The 20,573-nt window shown below is 44.4% G+C and overlaps 1 protein-coding gene and 1 non-coding gene across 2 annotated transcripts; both read left to right on the top strand.

The window, feature by feature from the left end:
* The first annotated feature begins 20 nt into the window (after positions 1 to 20).
* On the top strand, positions 21 to 19,507 carry PTCD3 (pentatricopeptide repeat domain 3). The gene is made up of 24 exons (XM_061359742.1): positions 21 to 145; positions 954 to 1,003; positions 1,828 to 1,867; positions 2,810 to 2,855; positions 3,573 to 3,641; positions 4,835 to 4,939; positions 5,851 to 5,974; positions 7,023 to 7,156; positions 7,868 to 7,941; positions 8,247 to 8,334; positions 8,425 to 8,485; positions 8,776 to 8,858; positions 9,529 to 9,673; positions 10,170 to 10,220; positions 10,834 to 10,917; positions 11,708 to 11,736; positions 12,243 to 12,346; positions 13,549 to 13,627; positions 13,717 to 13,807; positions 15,449 to 15,534; positions 16,619 to 16,767; positions 17,621 to 17,662; positions 17,948 to 18,106; positions 18,803 to 19,507. Exons 1-24 carry the CDS (start codon positions 51 to 53, stop codon positions 18,867 to 18,869), a joined length of 2,055 nt encoding a protein of 684 aa, XP_061215726.1. The 5' UTR covers positions 21 to 50; the 3' UTR covers positions 18,870 to 19,507.
* On the top strand, positions 8,562 to 8,703 carry LOC133215703 (small nucleolar RNA SNORD94). The gene has a single exon (XR_009726470.1). It is a non-coding gene; the product is annotated as a small nucleolar RNA SNORD94 (small nucleolar RNA).
* Positions 19,508 to 20,573: the final 1,066 nt, after the last annotated feature.

Here is a 20,573-nt window from a genome sequence, read left to right as displayed (position 1 = left end):
GCGGAAATGGTACCGCCCAGCTTCCCAGAGGGCAGTGCGGGAGTGCCGGCATGGCGGCCGGGCGGATGGGTGGTAGTTCTTGGCAGCGAGTATTATCGCTGAGCCGGCGGTGTTCCGTGGTGGGCTGGAGGAGAGAGTGCTACCGGTAAGGGTCCCGCAGCGGAGGGAAGAGCAGGGTAGGGCGGTGGGGATACCGTGCGGGCATCAACGGAGGAGGGGTGGTAGATAGGGGAGGTGAGGCGCGAAAGGCTGCGCATGCGCGGTGGTGGCTGAGGCTGGTGGCGGCGTGGGCTTGGTGTCATGGCGCGGCCTTAGGGGGACTCCCGCTTCAGGGCTTTTCCCTCCTTTTGGTGGGCTCAGCTGCTCGGAGCCGCTCCGGGAGTGATTTTGAGCGATTAAATGCTGCCTAGAGCTGAATCTCACTGATTGACGGAGCTGAACGTGAGTAGCTTGTACTCAGGCAACCAAGAAGCGAATAGCGTCGTGACCTGTGTCGGCACCAGTGTGGCAGCAGGGCCAGGGCAGTGATCATCCCACCTGTACTGGGCACTGGTGAGGCCGCACCTCGAATCCTGTGTTCAGCTCTGGGTTCCTCACTACAGGAGAGACATTGAGGTGCTGGAGGGGGGCCAGAGAAGGGCAGTGGAGCTGGTACAGGGCCTGGAGCACAAGTGTGTAAAAAACTTGTGTAGACGAGGCCCTCAGTGACATGGGTTAGTGGTGGCCTTGGCGGTACTGGGGTAACGCTTGGATTTGATCATCTTTTCCATCCTAGTTGGGTCTATGATTGTATGAAAAAACAGGTGAAGAGGGGAGGCTGCTTTCAAGATACCCTTCAAGCAAAAAGGTGCCATTCCACTGAGTACTCTGCAGGCAAAATATAACACGTAAAATCATACCTCATAAGTTTATGTGATGTTCAGGGATAGCTAGAAACTCTGCTTCATTTCTAGGTGTTCTTCTAGCAGTACAGCTCTTGGGAAGGCTGCAGACAGTGCAGAAGGTATGATGTCTTAATTGCTAGTTTCTTGCATGTTTTTTTTAACATAGTGTGACTGGAGATAAGATGTGAATGGAATGCCCTCTTTCCCCTTCATGGGTTTCTTTTCCTGTGTCTTCCTTGTGCAGCTATTTCCTGGCTTAACTTGATCACCCTCACCACCAAAGAGCTCTCTGCTCCAGGAGCATGAACCCGGTTGTCCACTTCCATGAGCTATCCAGTTGCCCTTTGAAATGAAATAAACTGTAAAATAAAAAAGGGTTTTCCACCTTGATCCTGACAATTTTCTTCACGATCTTGCTTCTTCTTTGTATTCCTTCCCCTATTTCTGCTCTTGAGTTTTGTGAGCAGAGTGAGCTGGGATGCTCAGAGCCACACTGCACGTGTGAACAAGTTTCTGCCAGTCACTAACAGCTTGTGGAAGTATCACCACAGAGGCAGTGGGAAAAGTGCCTCCGCAGGCCCTGGTTCTGGGGGTTGTAATCAGAAGGTTCCACATGTTCCTCTGAATGAATTTGCTAAGATGCTTTACTAACAACCTCTAGCTTATTCATTGTGGTTTTGTTGTCTTTCTTTATTTCTCTTTGGGAAAGCATGGGAAAATTGGTCTGGGGGTGAAAGGAACTGAGCAGTTGGAGCAGAAACTCAAAAGGGCACTTTACTGAGCTATTCAGACGCATTTTCTACTACCATTGCATTGAACTGTGGCTTACATTAAACTGTGGCTTCAAACCTTAGTGCTTTGAGCTGGATCAGCTTAAGTTGATTTTCATGATAGTTTGGCGCATCTCTTTGTCTAATAATAATTTTAATATTGTTTTTCATAGTTGCACAAGAAGAAATTGTGCTCCCCCGAAGGAAAACCTGGTGAGTGTTTACTGCTGGAATTCTCTTGACCTAGAGGAAGGTCATCGTTAGACAGCTAAATGTAGTCTGTCTGCCAAAGCTGAACAGGAAGATTCAGCTGCTGTGTTCCTGGATTTAATGTCTCTCCCTGCTGACAGGGAGCTCTGGGAATATCCTAGTGCATTCTATTCCTGACCTTGTTTTAAAAACAGTTATAAGGACTGTATTTTTAAGCATAGTTTTGTTCCTTGTAAAAGATCACATTTGATAGAAATCTGTAAAATCAAGTTAGTTTGACTGTCAACATGTGGGTGTGTTTCAGCAAAATAAACTTGATTGTTGATAGCTGCCTGAATAAATCCACTTTAGAAATGATGCAGCTGAACAAAAGCTGGAACAAAAGCACTTAAGACGAACTTGTATGACTGCAGCAAAAACTAAGTTTATAACCAAATGGTGCCTGTATGTCAACCTAAAATAAGACCACCTTCACCTAAATGCTTTCTTTGGCCTTGCCTTTGCTTTATAAACAAGCAAAGTCTTAAGGAGTCCTGCAAAATCTAGTTTTGGTTGGTTGGGTTTTCTTTTCTTCCCAAGACTTGTCTTGGAGAGGGACTTGTATCCATCTCTTAGAGATGAGGAGCTCTGAGAAGAGCATTCCAGGGAATTCTGTGTTCCTTCCCAATGTCCCTTTTTTTAATCATGTATAAGGGCAGGAGCGATAACAGGAAACACACATGCTTTTCTGGTTTTCCTCAAAGTCTTTTTTGTGGTTGTTCCAGAACTGAGACAGTTTTAGTAGCTGAGTTTTTCCTCCCTTTGCAAAATGTATTTTCTAAGTGCAGCAGAAACCTATTTCCCAGAATTGAAAATCGTATAATACTGTGCTTGCTCTACATACAGTGTAATGCATAACATTCAAAGTCTGCAGCTGAATATTAACTGATGCTCCTTTATGTCTAGGGATAAACTGGCAGTACTTCAGACATTGGCTTCTACTGTGAAAAGGGTAAGTAGTTCCCGTGATCATGGAAACAGGTCAATTTTTCCATCTCAAGTGATCGCTTTGCACTCTGGGGCTCTTACTTCTGCTTTGTCCATTAAATGAAAGATGGGACTTCAACATCCATTTTTTTACAGGGTTTCACTTGCTCAACACATTTTGCTATGTCCTTAAAGCCTCATTTTAGTGGTAAGAGAGCTGCAGCTCCCAGTGGAAGCTGTACTACTTTGATAAGGCTTTTGCTAACATCAGGAGCAAGTTCCTTTACCTGTTCGGCTTGCCAACCCAGATTGCCTCTTCCCAGTCTCAGTCCAGAAAGCAAGCCTTGCAAAGAGCAGTGAGTGTCTAGTCAACATGTATAAATTCTGTGATGCCATCCTGTTTGGCTTGGATCCTGGAAGTTTAATCTAATCCTGCAAATTCCCTCAGCTCCCCCAGGACTGTTACAGTTGGGTTTCTACTTGCTTCGCAGGGTGTTTGCTGCTTGCTATGTTACAGTAAGGACCCTTCTGCTGTCACTATGTTAGCCTCTGTGTATATATATAATGGTGATGGTTTTTAGGCTCTTTCTAAACAGGCTAAACCCTTTTGAACTAGAGAACTTTTGTAAAGTAGGCATCAGGTGGTGATTATGTCCTGAATTCCATGAGGCAGTATGATATACCTACAGTGTCAATGTGTACATAACTGAACATTTCAATCCTTGGGTTTTACTTTCTACAGGATCCTACTGCTGCTCATTATATGTTTCCAGATGACCCTTACCTTATGCCAAAAAATGCAGCCAATTTTGTAAGTATTTCCTTTCATATCTTTGCTAGCATCCCCCTTGGGCTTCAGCAGTTACAAAAGAAAAGCCGTCAGATTTCTTTTCTCCTCCGTGTATTTGTGAATGCATAATGACAGGAGCATTTCTCTGCATGCTAGAGAAATCCACCCTGTACACACAAAATGCTCTCTTCCTGCCTATTCAGGGACCTTCCAGTTGACATAGCTCTGTTACCGTTCCTGCAGGTTAGTGGCTTACTTGCTGAGTTCTGTTTCTCCATGTTCTGAAAACAGTAATTCTGTAGGTGAGGCATTAAAACTGTGTTTACAGAGTATGAATTTGTGGTGTTCCAAGTGCTGAGATTTTGTGCTTACAGTTAAATGCATGACTTAAAACACACAAGATCACTTTGTGTGTGTGTTTGTGTGTTACTACACAGACTACATGGTACTAGTTTACTCTCCTGGCCAAGTCCTTGGAATTTTAGTTGTATCACAGAACAGCTATTTGTTAACTTAGGCTTATGCAAATAGAAGTGTTCAGATGATAATAGAGAGGAAAAAGGGGAAGAGTCTTCCTTTAACGGTACCTTTGCCTAAGATTAAAGAGCATGAACCTGAGGTGGGAGAAAGCAGAACTGGAAATGAGGGCAAGAAGGGATTGCTGTGTTTGATGTTAATTTAAGTGTAGTGAGAGAAAACTGGGAGCTGAGATACATCATTGCAAATCAGTGATGTGGCTACCAGAGGGCTTCAGTTCTGCATATCAGAGGCAAAGCCATTGAGAAGGCAGAAGGCAATCAAATGTGAAGAGTTTGAAAAGAAATGGGCTTTAAGACTTGAGGAAAAGAGGTAAATGGGAATCAGGTTATGCTCTTGGAAATGAAAGCCAGGGAGAGAAATGTCCAAGTGCCATAACTCTGAAAGGAGAGCTTTTCAGCTTGGGGCAGTAGTGCAGCGTTTCACATGCCTGGTACAGAGCTCTGTTCTTGACTAAGTAAGAAGGAAGGAAATGACAGTCTCATTAAAGAACAGACATTCTTATATTGGCATAAATACCAGAATGTTTCTCTGGAGCATTGTCTTGTGCCTATGTTTTTACTAAGAGTTGAAAATGAAACAGGAATTCAGTTTTGATTCTGTCAGAATGCTCAAGTGTTATGGAAGATGTTTTAATGATATATTTCTTCCTCTTGTTCTCTCTCATTCCTGTGCAGCGGCTATTTGCATTGTCGCAGGAGTCTGGGAAAAATGCTGCAAAATTCATTATTAATCAGTTTCCTCAGTATTTTGACAAGATTTCTGTACATCCTGATGTAACAGTAAGCATTTTGATTTTGATTTTCATTGTGTCTGTGCTTTGTCAGGTACTGAAATCAACTGTCTGGTCCAGAACTAAGATAAAAGGATTATTTTGTCAGCTGTTTTGCAGACAGCTGTGATGGCATTACTGTATTTCCATTATGTTTCTGAAATGAATTGTTTTTCCTTAGGAATTCAATCTCATATCAGGTTCTTTAGATAAACGTAAGAAAAGAAATGTTTAGATGCTTAGAGAAGCTGCATGGAGACCTCAGAGCAGCCTTCCAGTACCTGAAGGGGACCTTTGAGGCTGCCAGAGAGGGACTCTTCATCAGGGAATGTAGCAATAGGACAAGGGGTGGTGGGTTCAAACTTAAAACAGGGGAAGTCCAGGTTAGGTATAAGAAAGAAGTTATTTACTGTGAGGGTGGTGAGGCACTGGCACAGATTGCCCAGAGAAGTGGTAAATGCTCCATCCCTGGCAGTGTTCAAGGCCAGGATGAACAGAGCCGTGGGCAACATGGTCTAGTGTGAGGTGTCCCTGCCTATGGCAGGGAGTTGGAACTGGGTGATCTTAAGGACCTTTCCAGCCCAAACCATTCTGTGATTTTATGTTGACTTACTAGCATGAAGGTGAGAGATCAGGGTGTGTGTGCTCTTTCATCACCAAAAAGGACTACTGTTGTTCGGCTGGGAGGGTTGAGAGACTATCAAAGCAGTGGGTGAAGAGTAAGGGTATTGAGCAGGAGTAAGGCCTTTGAGCAACCAGGGCAGTGGAGGGTGTCCCTGTCCATGGCAGGGGGTTGGAACTAGATGATCTCTAATGTCTTTCCATCCTAAACCACTCTGTGGTTCTATATTTGATTAATTATTTTAGCAGTGATTTAGAAAAGGTTTGAGCTCGTGTCTAACTTGCACTCTTTGCTTTCAGTGCTTTATGCCTGAGATTCTGACTCCCCAGATTGAAGGAGTGAGTGAGGAAGCTCTAAAAGAGCGTGTCCACCTCAGAAGGGTGAAGGAATCTGTGGACCTGTTTGATCAGCTTGTACAAGCAGGTATGTGTTCAACTGCCAGATTCTGTGTGGAGTTCTACTTCAGTTGTACCAAAAACACCTTAGTAGCTGGTGCAGGCTATGGAGACAGTCTTATGATTACATTGCTGCCACTCACAACCAACTCTTCTGGTGAAGTGCTTCTCCAGAATCAGTGGGCCCTCCTTATCTGCTTCATGTCTGATATGTCATTTTGATGATAGGGAGAACAATTGATTTCTGATCAAGAAACAGATGATATGGTGTGGAGTTTCATCCTTCTCTTCCAAAGTAAAAGAACTGTGATATAGCAGAGCAGGGCCTGTTATGTGATTGAGTGGTATCATTCAGAGAAGGGCCTGTTCTGTGATTAAGTGATATCTTTCAGCCTTCAGGTGCCCTTTTGCAGTAGCCTGTTGGTTGGTGTAAGCTGCATCTGTGCTGAGCACTTTGCTGCTATGCTGGACTGGTGCAGCATACCACCTGAGTGTTCCTTCTGTGGATCTGCCTTCAGTAAATGAGTCTTCCTTAGTTCTTACTTAATTTAGACCCTATCCCTGTTACGGTCAATGAGAAGAAAGTGATAGAAAACTGTAACTGCCACAAGCCTCTGAAGGAGGAAAGCTTACTAGGAAGGAGACCTCATATCCACTAAAAGGTGGAAAGGAGACGATTCAATCAAATATTCTTTGTTTTGGTTGGTTTTAAATCTGTTTCATAGGATACTGGAACACACAAAGTGTTTTTCACAGCAGGGTGTATCCTAGGAGTAGTTCTGAAAAGCACTGGTAATTTCAGATGCTCTGTTGGATATATCCTGCTTCACAGTTTCAGCTGCCACTTCCCTCTCCCGCTTGGTCAGGAAAACTACTCTTTTCAGATACTGTAGTTCAGTGTTACCTTCTGCTGTGAATGGGTTTGCAGAAGAACTGATGTCACACTTGCTAGGCAGTGCCTTTGTGTTGAAAGAGAGCAAAGTGGTGTAACTGGGTGTTCAGAAGTTTTCTGATACAGCTGTAGAATGGTTTTTTCTTTACTTTCTCTGTGACTGTTTGCTCCTCATTTTCTACAGGTACTCCTGTATCTCTGGAGACCACAAACAGCCTTTTAGATTTGTTATGCTTCTATGGAGATGGGGAATCTACACAGGAAAAAGAGGAGGAAGCAAAAAAGGAAGAAGTAAAAGAGGATTTGGAAGAACCAGCGGTATAAAAAACTTGTTGATCTCTAGTTCTTTATTTCTTTCATACATAATGGGAGTGTATCAAGGTGATGTCAAGATTTTTGTGCTGTGATTACCTGTCTGGGAGATGGGGTGGATCAGATGCACTCAACATTCTCAAGAGATACAATTTTAAAAGTCCAGTGTTTGACCTAGTAGCAAAAGTAGTTTCCATAAAGCTGAACTTAGTAACTGGAACCCTGTCTTGGCTTAGTCCTGCTGAACTTGTTTTTATAGTTGCCTGCAAAGAAGACCTCTAGTGCAGATCACAAGTTAATTTTCTTCCAGTCTGAACCATATTTACTAGGTTTCAGTGAAGTTTAGGGCTCCTGGTGTAGTCTTAAAAGCATCAAGTCACAGGGTACCGTAGTAGATGTATTATTGCACAGTACATCCCTGGGAAGACTGTTGAGGAAGAAAGAGTGTTGCAGAGTATTTGCTATAGTCTAGTGATTCCTACCAACTCCACAAATACTTACAATTTACCTTTTAGTATGTTTAATAACGTAAATATCAATCTAGTTATTGCTTCCTGAGCATTATAATATAAATTATTTCAATATAACCCAGTAAAACGAACCTTTAGCAGCATAGAAATTGCTGCTTAACATCTGTGGTGTTCCCAAATCACGGCATTTGATGTTGAATCGTAACTTTGACCTCTGAGAAACTTATTTCTGCCAAAATCTCTGCAGGTGAATGCTTCAGAACAGCAGGCTCCAAAGAGACAATTCCGAAGAGGTTTACAGTCATCTGGCCCTAGATGGAGGTATAGAAAATAATGCCAGTATTCCCATATTCAATGGTTTGTGCACATGCATTGTTTTAAACAGACTTCCAAGACAGTTTGGCAGCCCAAACTTGCAGATACTACTTGCTATATACATCTCTAACCTTTTAAAGTATTGATGGAGATTGAATAAGTGATTGTAGAATAGCTCGAAGTATCACAAGTAATATATTTGAATGTGAGCCCTTGGGTATACAGCCCATTACTGTTCTGCATGCTGAATCCTTTTCCAAAAGGTATCTTCTGTTGAATTCTTTAGCATTCAGCTTGTTCATTGATTCTAGGGAGAACAACAATGCTGAAAGGATATTCAAGATAATGCCAGAGAGGAATGCATACTCCTATTGCACAATGATCCGTGGGATGGTGAAGGTAAAGTTATACTTCACTGGTGGGAGGGCTTTTTTCAGCTTGTGCAATCTCACACAGTCACAGAGACTATTTTTGTTGGGTTTTTTGCAGCATGGGGCCTTTGTTAAAGCTTATGACATGTACATAGACTTGCTGAATGAAAGACACAAGGGTAAGTGTCTCTTTGGTTTACTCTGTAGTCTTCTAAGTAACAGGAACCCATTGGAGGGTACAGGAATGTTTGCTTCATGGCAGTGATGATTGGCGCAGGGGTACGGACCTCAGCTGGATTATGGGAGCTGAATGCAAGCTGTTTGTTCCAGTGCAGCTGGCATGTGGCTGGCTCTCTGGAACCAGGTTTGCATGAGACTTTGCCAAAAACTGAGCCGTGTCAGCACCAATTGTTCTCTGTAGAATATAATTGTCAATGAATTGTAAAATGAATCATCTTACACTTCCCAGCTGATGTGCACACCTTCAACGCACTGATTTCAGCAGTCCCACATCTGAAGGATAGGTTCTTGGAAAGATGGGAGTTAGCCAAGGTAAGCCAAGCAAAAGAGGTGGGAAAGGGGTAAGAGTGTAGGGACTGGGTCTGCTGTATCAGTAGAATTTTGCAGTTGTTAGAATACTACAAACAAGAGCTTTGTACAAAGATACTAATATCTGCTGCAAATGAAGTCCAATGGTTTTAACATAGGAGCTAGCTATTGAGGAGTAGAAAATGTACAAAATCCAACCTTGCCCTTGCAGAATGGTTTGCCTTGTGGAACATAACCTGGTTCAAGAACTGCCTGGACAGAAAGCAATAGAGAAATCATGCTGGAAAATAAAACCAAACAAACCATGTTAGATAAAACCTCTTGGAACTGTAATTCATACTGGTTGGGATGGAAATGGAATTCTGAGGGGTAACATGAGAGGCTCCAGTTTTAATGACATAACATCAGTAAGGAAAAATAGTTTGTAAGTTTAGGAATTTCCTTGATGAGACACAAATCTCCAAGGTCTGGTCTGATTTAATTTTATAGTCTTGATTTTTGATTAAATTAATTAAAAATTAGATGGTATTTCCTTAATAAGTGATCAAGTGGAGTCACTCACTTGAAGGGAGTGAGAAGGATTAACTTGAGGAAATGCATGTATACCTATGTGACACCTGAACTGTGATCTGTAGAATGCAAAACACTAAGGATTTGGGGATTCTTCTTTAAGGACTTCCTGAATCACATGGCTCAACAGGAAGTGCAACCAAATCTGCTAACTTTTAATGCTGTACTGAAGACCCTGAGAAGATGTGGTGGTGTAGGCAGAAGTATGTCGTTATTGGTAATAAAGGAAATGGAAGCACTTGATATAGGTAAGAGAACCAGGATGGTTATTATATTCCAATGCCACCTCCAGAATAGCTGATAAAAGAGTTACAGTGATTCCTGGTTGCAGGGAGGAAGTGTGGAAAAAGCATTTCTCCCTGTGCCTCAACTTCACAAGCATTTCCTTGTGCAAGAGAACTGAGAAATAAAGATAAGTACTAAGCTGTGGCCACTCAGCAAGCCAGGGCCTGTGGATTTCAGACTGAATCATCATCTTCAGTCCTTGTTGATTAGTAATTACAATAGAGTGGGTGCACTTAGCCCCTTAGGTCAAATAATGAAGCATTTTGGTGCTGTGGTTAGGAGCATGCTTATGATGACATTTTTACTTCTAGCTACTTAAGGTGTGTTCTGGCCCATAGGCTCTTCATCAGCTGGGTCCTTATTGTAGTACCGTAGAAATTACAGTAAATTTATGCATGCTGCTTAGGCATAAAGCTTAGCCAAGAATGTTGAAGTAACTTCAGTGTTTTTGCTTTCCAGAGCCTAGCCTTGCGACGTACGAGCATCTTCTCTTCATGTTTTATAGAGGCGGTACGTGCGTTGTCAACTAGTTCATGAACATGTCCTGTTAAACATCTGCTTTAAATGCTTTCCAAATGTGATGGGTGAAGGCAGTTGATTTATAGGTGAAAAAACAACTTCATGTATGTGCAATCCCAGTGTTACCCGTGCAGTCTGATTCTACTTGGGTGAAGAAGAAGCTATAGAGGGTCATAATGCTGCTCATGGGAGGGGGTTTGAACTAGATGAACTTTGAAGGTCCTTTCCAACCTGAACTATTCTATGATTCAATGATTTTATAACCTTATAGGGAGGGAAGAGTCCTTCTGTTTAGCTTTAGCCCTGGAAAGAGCCTGTTTCCTTTTGTGGCCACAAATTGCTAAAGCTACAGATGTTTCTTGGTCTCTGAGGAGGCTGGATCTGACTACAACACATATGCTTTGATGCCTTATTATGCTGTGGAAATCTAGGAATAGTAGAGCAAACTTTGGAGCTAATGTGGAGCACCATGAGAATCATGACACTTGTTTGAAAAGATATTGCTTGTTTCTATTTCCATATTGCATTTGCAGGCTGATGCTCTTCATTAATGAAGTGTCTGGCACAACTGAGATGTGATGTTCTTGTCTCTTTTGTCCCGCAGTTGAACTTCATCCGTCAGGTATCATCTCTGAGGTGCTAGATGATGTTGAAAAGAGGAGCTTCACTGCCGAGGACCCTGATGACGGTAGGGACTACAATATATCCTGCTGTCTGCATTGATGAAGATTGGATTAAGTTAATTTGTTACTTCTTGCAAGGGAAAGGGAGGTTTATTGTACCTAATGGCTTTAAGTAAATTGCCCCCATTTTGATACCCACAGCCAGCCATTGTTTCAGTCTCTGATAGCATCCAGTAGTATTGTTTCCTATCCAAGACTCTCACCACACAAAAGGAATGGGATACTGAGCAGGACAGTTTCTGTTCTTCCTCCCACTATAGCTTTCTTTGCCTCCCTCAAGCAACATCAGTCTCTGTGCTGCTTTGAAATGTCACTGACAGAAGCCAAAGTGTCATGAAATGGGAAAGAGACATTTTCGGGGGGGGCAGTTGTACGTTCTGGGGCAGCTCTGGGATGTTCTAGAGAGGTGGGTAACCTGCCATGAGCAGCACATGCTCTCTTCCACTGGAGGAAATGGAGAAGGTTAGTGATGTGGCTGCCTTTTCTGTAGCCTGTATGTTAGGCATATAATGCTGTCTTGCAGCAAGCAAGAGGATGTAGCTTTTGTAAACCTAAAGTCAAACAGACCATCTGCTTAAATCCATCTCCAAAAGCATGGCAGTACCGCTGCCTCACAACACTGGCTAGCAAAACTGAAGCCACACCAGTCTCTACATAAGTCTTCACCCAGTAGAGCTACAAATTCAGCTTTCTAAGTGAACATGTTTAGTCTGTCCTGTGGGAGGCTGGGTTAATGCGCTGCTGTTTGTGTCATTCCAAGTTTGAAGCTCACACATTCCATTTTCTTCCTTTCAGCCAACTTTTTTAACACTGCAATGCAAGTGGTAAGTGCCTTGTCCCTGCAGTCAGAATTCCTTTGAGCCCTCCAGCTAAGACTTGCCTGTGAGTTTTCCAGTCTCTGTCACACAAGATTCAGCTCTCAGTATCTCCCTTTTTCACCTGTGCTCATCACCCCCTGTAACTTACCTCCATGATTCTGCAGTTCTTTGCTTGATACCTGCTACACTTGTAACCTGCATGCCTGTGAGATGCATCTCTTGCTGGTGATAGCTACATAAGTCTCTGTCCACTGTGCCCTACCTCCTGTTTTCAGTGACACTGCAGCAGTTGGACAGTCTCAGCACCCAAAAGTGTCAGTTGAGGTCAGAAAGCTCTCACCCACTGGGAGAGCCACACATTTGTCTCATTTAAACAGAATTCCTGGGCAGTCACTGAATTCATCCTGTTAGAAATGTTTGCCATCAGCTCGTTTACTCTTCATACTTTGTGAGTCTCAGAGGGATTTATTAAGTATTGGATTTGTAACCAAAATCAAACTGTTTCATTACAGTGCTGTGACCTTAAGGACATCAAGCTTGCCTATCGGTTAAATAAGGCCATGGAGAAGGGAGATAACTGGAAATTCTTGAGCATGGATCGGTTAAATATCTACTGGTGAGTGAAGTGCAGCTGATATTGAGAGTCTCGTGTAGTGGTGTCAGTTTGAATACAAACCAGGATTCAAACATTGCAGAGGGTTCTTTGGTGATCACTGATTATTGTATGCGCCGTTTGGGAATCAGGTCCCTCGTAAGAACAGTGATAGCTTAGGGTTTATCTTCAGTTTGTGGCCTTGCCCAAATTGAATTGTCTTGAAGTGTCAGTTTAGCTTAATACCCAACAAGTATACCAGCCAGTTGTGTTTTCTTCAGTCCTGTTGTCCACTTAAGATGGCAGCTTAGGAGGTAACACCAAAACAGCATACAGGTCAGACCTAGCTCTCTGCATGGTGGTGTTGAGAGAAGTTGCAGCACAGCAAGTGTATTTAGGCATGAAATTCCCATGTAGTTCCACAATTTGATGCTGTAATCGTGGCATCTAAAGTATCTCCACCAAGTGCTGCAGTCACTGAACATAAGGAAGTACCTGGAGCATACTGATTTGAAGAGAAACCTGTTAAGGCATTGGAACCAGAGATGCTCCTGTAAATTGATAGTATCATTATAAGAATCACAGCCTGGTTTGTGTTGGAAGGGGCCTTAAAACTCATCCAGTTCCAAACCCCTGCCACGGGCAGGGACCCTTTCCACTAGAGCAGCTTGCTCCAAGCCCCTGTGTCCAGCCTGGCCTTGAAATTGGTGAAAACTATCATCAAAGCAAGATGCAGTTTTAGAGGTGGATGATTCAGACAATTGCACCTTATTTAGCCTTCAGATAAACCAAGGGAAATTTAATTTCTTGGTGTAGGATATTTTTCCTAGTCAGTGCATTGGGTCAGGGTCCCAGGTGTGCATTGTGAACCTGTACAAGTAACAGGGTTAATTTGATTCGCTTCTTCAAGTGGCTCTTAACTAGAGGCTGTATTTGACATAGATTCAGGTACTTCAAACCTGGCATCAGGCAGGGAGATTGCATTCTTTTGAGATTTTAAATGCAGTGCTTTAACTTCTGGTTAATTCTTCAACTGCCTAGTGTAAGTGTTAAGTTCTCTCATAAAAATGCAATGATTATTTAACTGTATGGAGCATTGCAGTGATACAGTGAGGTCTCACTGATCCACATACAAATCTGAGCAGAACACCATCGTTTGCTGGTGCTTCTGTATGGTTTGGTTGAGCTAATCCTAACTGAATTAGAACATTTCTCCTCTCCTCTAGGTCAAAATTCTTCTCCTTGTTGTGCATGATGGAACAAATTGATGTCGTGTTGAAATGGTACAAAGAAACATCCTGCTCAGTAAGTGTGTGCTAGGGTAAGCTTCAGAGCTTTGGTGTGGAGAGGTGGAACAGTTACAACTTACTGAAACAACTCTCTTGCTTCACCAGCTCTTCTATCCAAGTCCTAAAAATATATTGGAACTCCTTCAAGCACTGGATGCAGCCAACTACTTGGAAAGGATCCCTTCAGTCTGGGAAGGTTAGTGATAACCACATGGCTATGGAGGCAGCTTGCCTGCTAAAAGTCAGGAGCTTTTATCCCCAAGTGGGAGGTAGTTGGGGGACTTCCTACTGCTCAGAATAGCCACAGTCAGGTGCTTCGGCATGAGGGATGTTACTCCTTAGTGCAGTGGTGGGGCTATTGTGGTAGAGAAAGGCAGAGCCCATGTTTGGGCCTGCATAGGCTACCAGTGTGGCTGTGTCATAGTTAAATGTCAGTGTCTTGGAAGACAGTGCTTACCAGAGAGCAGCACCGTAACCAGCAGCCCATGGTTAACTCATTTAAACTACTTACCTGGTCTTTGCCCCTTAAGAAGAGGAGACAAGAATGCAGATACAGGCTTTAGCACAGAGAAGGTACCTTACTGTCACCCAGAGGGGACAGACGGGTTCCTTTAGGGATCCTGGGCAGAATAATGACAGCACTGATTTGTAGTTACTATTAAAGCTTTATTTTCTTAACAGGATTTTATGATAGTGTAGAATTTATAAGCAGAATAACACAGGATTTCTATAGGGAGAATCAGTGTAATACAGTTTTATAAGTAGCAGAATTTTACAGCACTGATTAGCTTATGGTTTCTTATCATCTGGACCCTCTGCAGATGGGGTCAAGTCTCAGTACTTGGTTTGCTCTGTAGAATCATAGAATAGTTAGGGTTGGAAAGGACCTTAAGATCATCAAGTTCGAGCTCCCCTGCCAGGGCCAGGGACACCTGGCACTAAACCATGTCACCCAAGGCCTCGTCCAACCTGGCCTTGAACACTGCCAGGGATGGAGCATTCACAACCTCCCTGGGCAACCCATTCCAGTGCCTCACCATCCTAACAGGAAAGAACTTCTTCCTTATATCCAATCTAAACTTCCCCTGTTTAAGTTTTAACCCATTACCCCTTGTCCTATCACTACAGTCCCTAATGAAGAGTCCCTCCCCAGCATCCCTATAGGCCCCCTTCAGATACTGGAAGGCTGCTATGAGCTCCAGCCTTCTCTTCTCCAGGCTGAACAGCCCCAACTTTCTCAGCCGATCTTCATACAGGAGGTGCTCCAGTCCCCTGATCATCCTCATGGCCTCCTCTGGACTTGTTCCAACAGTTCCATGTCCTTTTTATGTTGAGGACACCAGAATTGCACACAATAGAAAAGAATACAAGTCACCACTTGGTCTTCAGAGGAAGCAGGCAATGGTGGAGGTGTCTCTGACCACTGAGAGTCATGGGTCTCACTATCCACAGCAGTTCAGGTTCATGTTCCCACTTAGGACCTGTAACTGCTTGATGTTATTGACAGTGTTCTGTGTGCTGTTACCTTCCCTGTTCTGTGCCGTGGTCATCATCAGCATTGGGCTGGCTGGGTGCTGGGCACCTTGAAGGCTGTTAGCAGGGGGAGCAGTCAGCCTAGCACCCAGGAATCTGCAGGCTGGCAGAAGAAATCCTTTTAGTTCATGTACTGGGTGCACAGGACCTTCAGGGCATGATAATGAGAGGAAAGGGAACTAATACAGGGCCTGCTCAGTCACAGAAGGTGCTTTATAAAATGGCATTCATTACAGAGATTAATACCTGGAGTTGGGAGCAGAGGTACCAGCCATGCATACAAACTATTGCCTTTCTCTAACAGATATAAAACAGATGGGGTTTAATAGGAGACCAGAACTGTTGGAAGAGCTCTTGTCTTTGATGAGCAGGGAGCAGCACCCTGATGAGGTAAGGAAGCTGTCATGGTTTAACCCCATATACAGCAAAGCACCACACAGCCACTTGTTCCCTCCTCCCTATTGGGATGGTGGGGGGAATCAGAAGGGTAAAGTGCAAAAACTCCTGGGTTGAGATAAAGACAGTTTGATGAGGAGAGCAAAAACTGTCTGAGCAAGGAAAGCAGAACAAGGGATTCATTCACCACTCCTCATGGGCAGGGAGGCAGTTCAGCCATCCCCAGGACAGCAGGGCTCCATCACATGTAACAGTTACTCAAGAAGATGAACATCCCTCCCTTCCTTCTTCCTCCTCCAGCTTTATATGCTGAGTGTGATGCTATATGGAGTGGAATATCCCTTGGGTCTGTTGGGGTCAGCTGTCCTGGCTGTGTTCTCTCCCTGTTCCTTGTGCACCCCCAGCCTTTACTCTCTGGAAGCACTGCTCAGCAGTAACTAAAACATCCCTGTATATCAACACTGTTTTCAGCATATATCCAAAACAGCTCCCTACTGACTACTGTGAAGAAAATTACCACTATTCCATCCAAAACCAGTAAAGAGACTCTCTGAAAAGAATACAGCTCTCTCCCCATTTCTTTTTGCAGCATATAGACTGTATTTAAGTGCTGATTTATCCTCCTGGTTAGTCTTAGTTCCAGTGCATATGCCCTTCCAAATTTCTGGATCTATGTGAGCTCATCCAGGCCTGCTAAGCCCTTTGAATTGTCTTCAACCTCCAGAAAACCCTCTGATTAACACAGAAGAGGATCACATCCGTACCTGGGTTTCGAAGAACAGTCCAGCCCAGGCAGACACATCCTTGTGAAAGCATCTGGCAAACTCGGGGATTTTTGCCAGAGATGTTGTTGCAGTAACTGGCTCCTCAAGCTAAGGAGGGTTAAAGGTTTCTATGTACTGCAGAGCTCTCAGGTACCTGCAAAGCCATCTTGGAGCTGGCAGAAGTGAGCATCTTTTTGTGAGGAATAACCTTTGTTAATGGACACATTTAAACCACAAACCTGTAGGAGGAATTGCAGTGAAGGGGGGATGTGAATTCTAGAGGGTTTGGGATTAATGGCATAATCTTTCCACAGATCCAGCAGGCGTTTGCCAAGTGTGCTGAAGACATCAAAGCTGTGCACGAGCAGAGCGGGAGGGAGCAGGTCCAGTTACAGTGGACGAGCAGCACGCTTGGCTGCGTTGCTCTCCTGTTTGCCAGGGCTGGCAGGACCCAGGATGCTTGGTACGTGTGAGGCTGCTGTGAGCATTTGGTTGCTGACCCTGTAACTCAAGGCTTAATCACAAAAATCCATTGCCTTGGAATGCCGGTGCAGGCAAAAGAAAGGGATAAATCCTGCTGGGAATGTGAGGAGGGTTCCTTAACTTTATTGTTCATTCGTGGCACCAGGTTACAGTTGTCTGTCTTAGAAATGGGTTAGCAGTTAATGCAGCAGCTGGCTTAGAGCATCTCGCAGCTGCTTATGGCAAGGTGGGGTTTATCACTTCACTAAGCACTGCTGACTGCCTGCAGCTTCCCATTTGATAACTTCCAGAGCCCTCTGAAACTGCTCAAGAGATTAATTAGAGTTTAATGAAACCTTTAATTAGAATGAACCCTAATTAGACCTATAAAGAGAATACGTTTAGAACTAGAATTTGCTGTCCTGCCTGCTCTCAACTTGAAATGCTGGTTGAAATAGCTAGCTTCCAATTGAAGGTTCCGAGCTGTTTTCTGTTAAACACAGATGTTCTCTTTGCACTGTTTCATTTGAAACAAAGGTTTGGCAGGGACCCTTCTAAAAATACACCCTACTTTAAGCTTCCCATCAGCTACACTTGCTATTTTCTCTGACACTAATGTTAGAGTTAAGATATTCTGTGTTAAAGCCATCAGTGCTGGTAGCTGGCACATGCCGCATCTGTGAAAACAGAGCATGGGGTGTGTTTCAGATCTGTGGGGAAGTTGTTTCGTGACATTGAGCTTGCATGTGTCTCAACTGGGGCTTGTCTTATCCAGGAGATCCAGTAACTGTCTCTTCCTGTGGTTTGTGGTGTGTGAGGGTTTTTTAGTGACTGTTTTGGTTTCTTTTGAACAGGAACATGATGGAGCGTTTCCAGCAGATCAATAGGATTCCCACGTAAGTACTTTTAGGTTCTGACTTCAGGTAGAGGCTGAGAGCTTGCATTTCTATTACAGAATATCATAGCTGGGGTTAAAAGCTTTCTGCTGGGATAGTTGTTCCCAAGTGCACCACGTTGGTACAGGGTGAAGACTGAGGTGAAACTCCTGCAGGAGCAGAATTGGGCTGGTTGAGTGATGTGAGGATCTGTCACCTCCCTTCTTTCTAAAGGAGGTGCTGTAAATTAATGGCCACCTCACCTGGGACCCTGTGAACACTCACTCTTTGCCTTTGCTTTTGCAGTAATCAGGTGTTGGATGGGTTCTGGGACTGTGCTAAACAAACCAATAGCCCAGATGAGGTGATTAAGCTGGTAAAGCTGGCAGCATCCCTTGGCCTTCCTGCATCTCAAACGCTTAAAAGCAGAACGGAGAAGGAGTTTGAACTCTCTGAAAAGCAGAAGTAAGTTTAAGTACTTCGTGTTTCTGCTGAAGGGGTATAGCAGGGTGTTGGAGGGGTAATTCCTGTGGAAAGGTGGCACAGAAGTGGCTTGTGTGTGGACTCTGGTTGATTCACACTCCCAAAATGATTGCTGCTTTTGATTCCATACTGTCCATCCCTCCTAGAAGGAATGGTTAGCGTTATCCACCACTCACATCTGCTTCCACCTTTCTTTCCCAGAACCTTTTCCTAGCTGGGTCTGGCCACCTGAAAGATACTGATTGCAGGCTAGTAAAAGCAGGGAATGGGCACAGGATGGGCCTGCACATGGCTCACAGGTTCTGAGGGCCATGGTTACTCTTCAGTCCATCTCACCAGGCATCACTGTTCATCACTGCAGCAAGCTGCTGCAGCCAAGCTCAGTTGCTGGGTTTAGCCTTGAGGGACCACAGCACGGAGCCAGTGGTCTGGTCCAAGGGAATGAATAAACAGAAGTTCAGCATCCTTGAGAAGCTGGCCTATCAATTCTAGGTAACTGAAGTGGCTTTTCCAAAGGGAGTTTACTTCCACCAAATGCTGGGTAGACCTGTCCTTTGAGGACAATAGGTGTCAGCCCATAATGTTCTTTTTGGTTTGGTTTACCCTGTGTTTTACATTTGTCCTTTCAAGCAGAAGTCACAAGATGTCATTGATCACTGAACTGTTTTACACATGCAGGAAGACATTGGAGAGCATCGAGCCAGATAGCGACAGTGACAGCGATAGTGACAGTGACCGTGAGTAGCTGTCCTTGCCTTCCTCACTGGAAAACTGGGAGCAGCCTCTGCCTGGATGCCAGGAGTCTTCTGTGAGAACTGAAGTGACTGAGGGGACAGTGTTTGAGAGGTGCTGCAGCACTGCTGAGCACTTCAGAGCTTTCCCCTACAGGACCTGCTTCGCAAGAGGACGCTGTCCTCATTGGATCAAGCTGGAGCGCGTCCTGTTTGGTGACTTAAACACAGCATGCGCTACACCAGCCCAGTTTCTTCCACACCACTACCTGCATGAGCTGGCTCCCAGCAGTCATGACCTGCTTCAGGAGGGCTGAAGCAGGGGAGGGCTGCAGCAAGGAGTGCACTTCCTGGGGCTGCTCAGCACATACAAGACACTGACAGGTTGAGCCACTTCTCTTGGACCTCCTGTGACTTAAACCTGTGCCAGATTTAATTCCTTTCCAGCCAACTTCACTGAACTACTTAACTATGAGGTTTACTGTGTATGTAAACACTGCAGGTGCAATACTCATCACCTGTGCGTTGTTCCCCATCTTTCTGGGTGTCCTGGGACAGGCTTTGGACTGTTGAAGATGCTAAAACTGCAATTTGTACAGCTGGAGACCGCATGTAATAAATGGCTGACAGAAAGCTGGCTGCATCCTGGTAACCCCTTAGCAAACACTGTTGATTGACTGCAAAGTGTTGCTGCTCTGTGAGAGGGTGAGTGAAGTTCATGCAGAACACGAGTAAAGCTACTGAGGTGACTGGGCAGACAGAGGACTGGGGTTTGGTTCTCTGCCTTGGAGGTAACTGGTGCTCAGCACAGTGCTGCTGACCTCAGCTTGCAGATGAAGCCTGAGGTGGGTTTTGAGGTGGTATCTTCAACAGGCAAAGGTGGTGGTGTTCTGAGAATTAATCCATGTTCTAGTGAAAAGTAGGGAACAGTTGCTGCTTCTTGTGGAAAACAATGCATGATGCTGCAGGACAAGTAAGAGCACTTCAGCAGTGGGAAGCAGCATCAGTGTAAGTCAGGAATGAGTTGAGGAAACAACAGCTGCTAGAGGCAGAACAAGCCATAGCTGAAGGGTGAAAGTTCCTCACGGTACAAGAACAGAGGGACTTCACTGCTGCTTGAAGGCAAGGCTTGCTCCAGAATGCAGACATGCCTGTGCACTGTGTGACAAGTGCTGGGTGTAGCAAAGAAAAGGATTCTGGTGTGATGTGCCACTAGTTTAAAACTGATCAACAAGTGGACAAAGCCACAGTTACTGATTTCAGCCGTCCTTCATTGATGATAAGAAGGGAAAAAGGGGGAAGAAAGAGGGACAAAGGAGAAGAGGGAAGGAAAGAGCTTGGTCTTTATGTGAGCTCTCACTGTTGAATCAAAGCTTCTGGACAGAAATACCTACTTGTCTGCAACTACAGAAGAGCAGGTCTGGCAAGGAGCAGAAGTCCACCAGGGAAACCAGGTTAAGTTACACTTACCTAAACCTGTATTCATCCATGGATTTTTTTGCAGCTGTATAAATGGGCAGATGGATCCTACCTATACTCTCGTTTCTTTAAAGATTCAAAAAAGACCTTCTCCAGGCCATGGAGGAAGGCTGCTCTTCATAGAATCCCAGAGTGGCTGCGGTTGGAAGGGACCTTAAAGCTCATCTATTTCCAAGCCCCTGCCACGGGCAGGGACCCCTTCCACTGGAGCAGCTTGCTCCAAGCCCCTGTGTCCAACC

This window comes from Neopsephotus bourkii, unplaced genomic scaffold (assembly GCF_033783945.1).
Source record: "Neopsephotus bourkii isolate Nb327-2 ecotype Australia unplaced genomic scaffold, CSIRO-AGI_Nbou_v1 NB_994, whole genome shotgun sequence".
NCBI lineage: Eukaryota > Metazoa > Chordata > Aves > Psittaciformes > Psittacidae > Neopsephotus > Neopsephotus bourkii.
Note: the sequence above shows the minus strand (reverse complement) of the source record. Positions and strands in the feature narration are given on the sequence as shown.

Excerpts from the sequence above, each read along its gene's own strand:
- PTCD3 (XM_061359742.1), top strand. The coding sequence starts at position 51 with ATGGCGGCCGGGCGGATGGGTGGTAGTTCTTGGCAGCGAGTATTATCG. Across the intron at positions 4,940-5,850 it reads CTGTACATCCTGATGTAACA|TGCTTTATGCCTGAGATTCT; the intron begins GTAAGCATTTTG and ends CTTTGCTTTCAG. Across the intron at positions 9,674-10,169 it reads AATGGAAGCACTTGATATAG|AGCCTAGCCTTGCGACGTAC; the intron begins GTAAGAGAACCA and ends TTTGCTTTCCAG.